This window comes from Ochotona princeps, chromosome 29, assembly GCF_030435755.1.
Source record: "Ochotona princeps isolate mOchPri1 chromosome 29, mOchPri1.hap1, whole genome shotgun sequence".
NCBI classification, from domain to species: domain Eukaryota; kingdom Metazoa; phylum Chordata; class Mammalia; order Lagomorpha; family Ochotonidae; genus Ochotona; species Ochotona princeps.
Window position 1 is genome coordinate 4,581,072 of NC_080860.1, and position 6,000 is coordinate 4,587,071.

Here is a 6,000-nt window from a genome sequence, read left to right on the forward strand (position 1 = left end):
AGGAACTAGACAGTTACTCGTTGGCAAGTTTGGGGCTGTGCCCCACCTCCTGCAACTTCCAAGGCACAGCTAGTGCTGCTGTGCAAGGGGCTGCAGAACCCGCCCTCTAGGAGCTCGCAGGGGAGAGTGGAGCAGGTCCTCACCTCCAGGAAATAGCGGCTCCTGCTTTGCCTGTCTGTCTCTTCCTGCCCCAAGTGGCTGGTGCGGCCAGGAGAGGCAAAATCCAAGTCTAGGTTGCACAGGAAGGCACTCCATTGTAAGTTGGTGCAGGGAGGGGCAGCGCCCGAGTCCATTTGCACTTCAGCTGCCGTCTGGGGGTGGGCACCGCGGCTTTCTCCTGAGGAGGTGCCATTGGCCTGCAGTAGAACAAATGTCCTGGTGTCCAGCTTGGTAGTGTCCATTCACTCAAAATCTTCTCTTAGGACCAATGTTGTGGCCAGAGTATTGTACTGTCACTACCTGTAGAACTGGTATCCCACATGGGTGCTGCTTCGCTTCTGACCCAGCCCTAATGTGCCTTGGATAGCGGCAGAAAACAACCCAAGGCCTGGCCCCTGCATCAAATGGGACTCCTGGAAAAATTCCTAGCTTTGACCTATCCAGTCCTAACCATTGCAGCCATTTGAGGAGTGATCCAGTAGATGGAAGATCTGACTTCCTGCCTTTTAAATGAATAAGTAATTTTAAAAAATGTTTGTGACCCGCTCACCCAGTGCTTAGTGGCCTGCAGTGGCAGCTGTCAGAGGCTGAGAGAGCAAGTTCCATCTACTGGGTCACTGCCCAAATGGCAGCAGCAGCCAGGGCTGCGCCAGGCCACAATCAGGTTCTCCCACGTGGCTGCAGGGGCCCATGTGCTTGGGCCATCTTTCATTGCTTTCCCAGCCACATCAGCAGGATGCTGGCTTGACCTGCACCGTAGCACCAGCCCAGGGCTGCCTCGTGTCCTCTCAAATCCCGGTCCCTCTGCGGTGGGCGCTGCGCGTGGCCAGTTGTCCTCCCCTCCCCAGCTCACCTGTGTGCTCCGGGCCTGCATCCTGGCACTGGGTCAGCACTGCTTTCTCTTCCAGGTTATGTTGGCGCTGCGACCGTGGGCGCTGCTGCCTGGTGGTTCATTGCTGCTGACGGCGGTCCAAGAGTGTCCTTCTACCAGCTGGTACTTGGCACCTTGCTTTCTGTCTCTCAGATGTTAAGGACTGAGCACTCCCTGAAAGCCATCCTGTTTTCTGGGGCTGGTCAGCTTAGGGCTGCATCACGTAGTACTGCCCGAGATGACCTTGAAAGAATGGGGCCTCTTTGGGCGGGGGTGGGCATGCCCACGCTCAGCACTCCTGTGCCCTGCCACACGTGTGGTCTGTGCTGGGGCCTTGATGACTTGGAGCCCGATTCCTTTGCTTGCAGAGTCACTTCCTGCAGTGTAAAGAGGACAACCCAGACTTCGAGGGCGTGGATTGTGCCATCTTTGAATCCCCGTACCCCATGACCATGGCGCTGTCTGTTCTAGTGACCATAGAGATGTGCAACGCCCTGAACAGGTGAGTGTACACGGCGGGCTGGGCCACAGGCAGGTGTGGATGGCCAAAGGGGGTCACATGACGCCCTTGCCTCTTGGCCAGTGGAAGGGCTTCCTTACAAGCAGCAAACGAGCCAGAAATAGGGACGCCAGCTCCGTGTGCACCAAGCCCCCATGGGAGACAGGTTGCTCTCGTCTTGTGGCACTGGGACAGATGGATCAGCCTTGAAGCCCCGATGCAGACACCTGCACAGCATTAAGTATCCCAGGCAGTCAAGGGCAGCTTTGGGCTTGCCAGGCCAAGCCTAGATGGGAGAGTGGCACTTTGTCCTACACCGGAACTTCCTCCTTACCTTTGCTGCTGTGGAGACCGCAGTCCTGCGAGTCGGGGCATCCGCGGGTCGAGCTGGCCCCGCCTGACTGCGCTGCGGCCGGCCTTCTCGCTCCACAGCCTGTCGGAAAACCAGTCCTTGCTGAGGATGCCCCCCTGGGAGAACATCTGGCTCGTGGGTTCCATCTGCCTGTCCATGTCGCTCCACTTCCTCATCCTCTACGTGGAGCCCTTGCCTGTAAGTATCTGGGGGCCCTGGCTCGTGACCAGCTACTCCCCCTGGCAGTCCCAGAGTGGAGGGTCTCACGGGGCTCCTGGGCGCTTCAGCTCATCTTCCAGATCACACCGCTGAACGTGACCCAGTGGCTGATGGTGCTCAAGATCTCCTTACCTGTGATCCTCATGGACGAGACACTCAAGTTCGTGGCCCGCAACTACCTGGAGCCCGGTAAAGAGTGTGTGCGGCCCGCCCCACCGCCCTGCACGCTCTGGGCGTGCACCGAGGGCGTCTCGTGGCCCTTCGTGCTGCTCATAATGCCCCTGGTCATCTGGGTCTACAGCACCGACACTAACTTCAGTGAGCTGCTCTGGTCTTGACTGACAGCTTCCCTAAAGACGACGTGTAACTTAATCCATTAATTTTTTTATTGTTTAAAGCAACTGTCTGTTTCTGCTGAATTTTCACATGAACATACTGGCTGGTGAAAGAGGGTTCCGACTCTAGATTTTGTTTTGCTTTTTCTGACTCCAGTGGGGCAAAATTTGCTTTTTTTATACACATAATTAAAGTGTCCATTGACATGTACAGAGAACTAACACTATTTTATGCAAATATTTTTTTGTAGATGAAAAGCATGTACAGTGTTCTGTTTAATACTCATCCTTGTACAAAAAAAAATAGTTGAGCCAGCAGACATTGTCAGCAAATTAATTGGCAGCAGATTTTAGGAAACAAATGTGTGTGGTTTTTTTCTAAAACTCAATAGCATGTATTGTGTCTTTTGCATGATTATCTGGATTTAATTTGATATCACAGTCTAATTTTTATTCATAAGCCAATTTTTCTGCACTGAGCAGAGTCCTGCTACCTCAGTCAGTGTTTCTTGGTTTGCCACCCCGCCCCACCCCGCCCCGCACCCCGCCTGCTCAGCTCCGTCCGCAGGGTTGGAGGGCGCTGTTGGCATCCGTGTCACGAGAGGTAGGCCTGTGCTCGCCTGTGCAGAAAACATTGTTCCAGGCTCAATCGACTGGGTTCTGTCCCTTCGCATAGTTTTTAAGGTTATTTATTGAAACGTCTAATGTATTTTATTGTAACAGACATTGTTTTGCCAACATTGCCTATTTCAGTGGCACTTCACAATCTAGTTTAAAAAGAAAAATAAAATGTTTTAAATGGACAGAGAAAAATAGCTGCCTTGTGTTGAACTCTTCAGTGGCTTACCCTATCCGTTAGGATGGATAGTTGCACTTTTCTGCAGCCCCTGGCTCAGAGGCCGGGGACCCTGTCCTGCACAGGTAGCCGTGGGAATTGGTGCTCCCATGGGAGGTTCCCTTTGTGCAGCAGTGCTGGCTGCCCTAGCCTAGTGTAGGGAACCTAGAGGAACAGTGTGTGCGTGTGTGTGTGTGGGGGGTACAGTCTGTAAATAGCACATGACCAGATGGACATACTCTATAGAATTATTTTTATTTGAATGTGGTACTAACCACCTCATTGTTATGTCAACGTTTGCGCATGTCAGAGCTCGGCTCAGCACCCGCGTGTGAGTCATTAACAGTCCTAACCACGGTGTTTTTCTCCAATGCCTTCCAACACCCGTCAGCTAACGTGAGTATCCCCTGGAGGTGGGTGCATCAGCCTAAAGGTGACTGCCCCCATGATCAGGAGCAGCAAGGGGGCAGTGTGGCACCCATGCCCACCCAGGGGCAGCAGGCAGCGGCTTCACATCGCGCAGCTGAAGGGAGAGACAGAGCTTGTTTAGGCCATTTCATTTAGGCTTGTTTCAGCTGACAGGCTGAGAGGGCCATGCCCCCTCCATTGCCACGCCAACTAACTGAGCCCGTGAGCTGGGGCACCAGTAGACTCACCTGGAACAGGCCATTTTGGCTTTCCAGGGCACAGGGGCTGGGAGGTGCAGCCCGTTCATGCCCAGCCCTGTCCTCGCCAATCGATGCGGAGCTCCCCCCAATCTCATCGCAGTTGCTCCCGACATGCCAGCCTAGATAGTTGCCACAGTCCCTGGCACAGCCGCTGCACACAAGGCCAGGGAAGTGCCCACTAGGCACCTAGCTGCTGCCCAGGGCCAGTAAGCTGAGGTCCTGGGTACCCTGTGAACTTCACCAAGAGAATCCTGCCCAAACGGCCCTGCAGTCAGTGATAAGGCTGGGCTTCCCTGTGCCCAAAGGGAAGGGCAGTTGGCAGCTGGGCAGGCAGGGCCCTGCAGCGCAAAGACTGCCCTGCCCAGGGAAGGAAGGGGAGGGAGCCGGAAAGCTGCACTGAGGCCACGCTGCTCACTCCTGGCCCAACCTCCCCGTGCACGGCTAACCCCAGGCTGCCCACACTGCCTCACCACCCACACCTGACAGGACTCGAGTGTCTGCCCCCACGGGACCAGGGCGTCTCTGCTGTGTAGCCAGAAGACAGGAGGGCTCCGAGCAGGTGGCTCCTTGGGGACAGCCAGGGACGCTGGTACTAAAACCCTGCAAGACGGGAGCCGAGGTTTCCCTTGCGCCCGTCGCTGTTGGGCTCAGTCTTGGGTTTTTATTCTGACATTTCCTGCCCATGTTCCGTGAAGCTGATTTGCTCTCTCTTTCCTTTTCAGCAATACTGGAGTAACCGCTTCCTAAGCCCTTGTGCAGACATGTAAGGGTGTGGGGGCGCATGGGCGTGTGTAGCCACACATCCCCGGGTCTGCATGACTGCTGCTGAGGGGAAGGGCGGTAGGGAAGCCCCCCAGCTCCTTGTGTGTCGTGTGGAGGAAATGTGTGTGACCTGTGCAGGGTGTAAATCAAAATAGTTTCCACTGTACGACCTGGCGCAAGGCACCCCGGAGCCTCTCCTGGGGTCTGGGCCACGGGCCCCGAGGCCTCCTGCACCCTTCGCCCCGTCCGTGTGCCCTCCTGCAGTGCATGCCTCCAGCTGTAAGCAGCCACGTTCCTCTACAGTGACTTGGCGAAAACCTGCTACTTCTCATTGGCCCTGTACAGTTTGCTTCTGTATCAGTCCATGACCACACCACAGGTGTTGAATGATGACATACAGGCCTCCAGTTTGTAACTGCAATTACTCTGCAGACAGCTATTCTGCACTGTATTAAATGTAACTTATTTAATGAAGTCAGAAGCAGTAGACAGATGTTGGTGCAATACAAATCTTGTGATGCATTTATCTTAATAAAAATGCTGACCGTGACCATCACAGCGGCGCCTGTTTGACTTAGACTATGCACAGTGACGGCTTGCTTGCTTGTGCTGGTAACAAGCAGCAACAGACGTCCTACCAAGTCCCCGCACCGTGCTGCTACTGGGTAAGTCAGGGCGACGCAAAGAAGGCACAGGCCGGTCCTGAAGGTGAGCTGCCCCCCAGGCTGCGGCGCTGAGCCATGCGCAGAACGGAAACACCCCATGTTCACGTGCCCAACAGCTGAGCGTCAGACTGCTCCACAGACACCTGGGAACGGAGCACAGGACCACCACCCGGCAGGCTCTGGGCTGCGCACCACAGGGCACTGGTGTGGACCTGGCAGAGGGGTGAGGGCACACAGATGTGGGTGGGATCGTTCCCAAGCGGCTCTGGCCTCACAGCCCCTAAAGATGAGACGAACCCCCAAAACATTCCCGAGGTGTACCTGATGGACAAAGAGATTAAAGTGTCTGGACCAAGCCCACCCACGGCAGCAAGCCCTGCCTTCCAGACAGCCCGGGCTCGGGCACCCAACATACACCCCACCCAGTATGTTCACACACAGGGTCTGAATCCCCAGACTGACAAGATGCTGAACAGACTGGGAGATGTGAGCTAAGGGAGGCACGGCGTCCATTAGAGGTGGTCTCCACACAGCCACAGTAGGTGTGAGCCAGGCCAGGAGCCAGTGGCTGCATCCCAGTATCCCACGAGTGGCAGGAAGCCGAGCCATTGCCCACTGCTTCCCGGCCGTGGGCA

At 55.4% G+C, this 6,000-nt stretch overlaps 1 protein-coding gene across 2 annotated transcripts in view; it reads left to right on the plus strand.

Annotated features, from left to right (window-relative positions):
• ATP2A2 (ATPase sarcoplasmic/endoplasmic reticulum Ca2+ transporting 2) overlaps positions 1-4,693 on the plus strand; it is a 46,497-nt gene extending 41,804 nt beyond the window's left edge. The window contains exons 16-20 of one of the 2 annotated variants that reach the window (XM_058656446.1): positions 1,068-1,153; positions 1,399-1,532; positions 1,962-2,079; positions 2,169-2,289; positions 4,661-4,693. In XM_058656446.1, the coding sequence (XP_058512429.1) occupies positions 1,068-1,153; positions 1,399-1,532; positions 1,962-2,079; positions 2,169-2,289; positions 4,661-4,674 (473 nt within the window). In that variant the 3' untranslated portion in view covers positions 4,675-4,693. Of the gene's footprint in view, positions 1-1,067; positions 1,154-1,398; positions 1,533-1,961; positions 2,080-2,168; positions 3,239-4,660 lie in introns of those variants that run through there. The other variant, XM_058656445.1, reaches the window with a different exon arrangement.
• Positions 4,694-6,000: the final 1,307 nt, after the last annotated feature.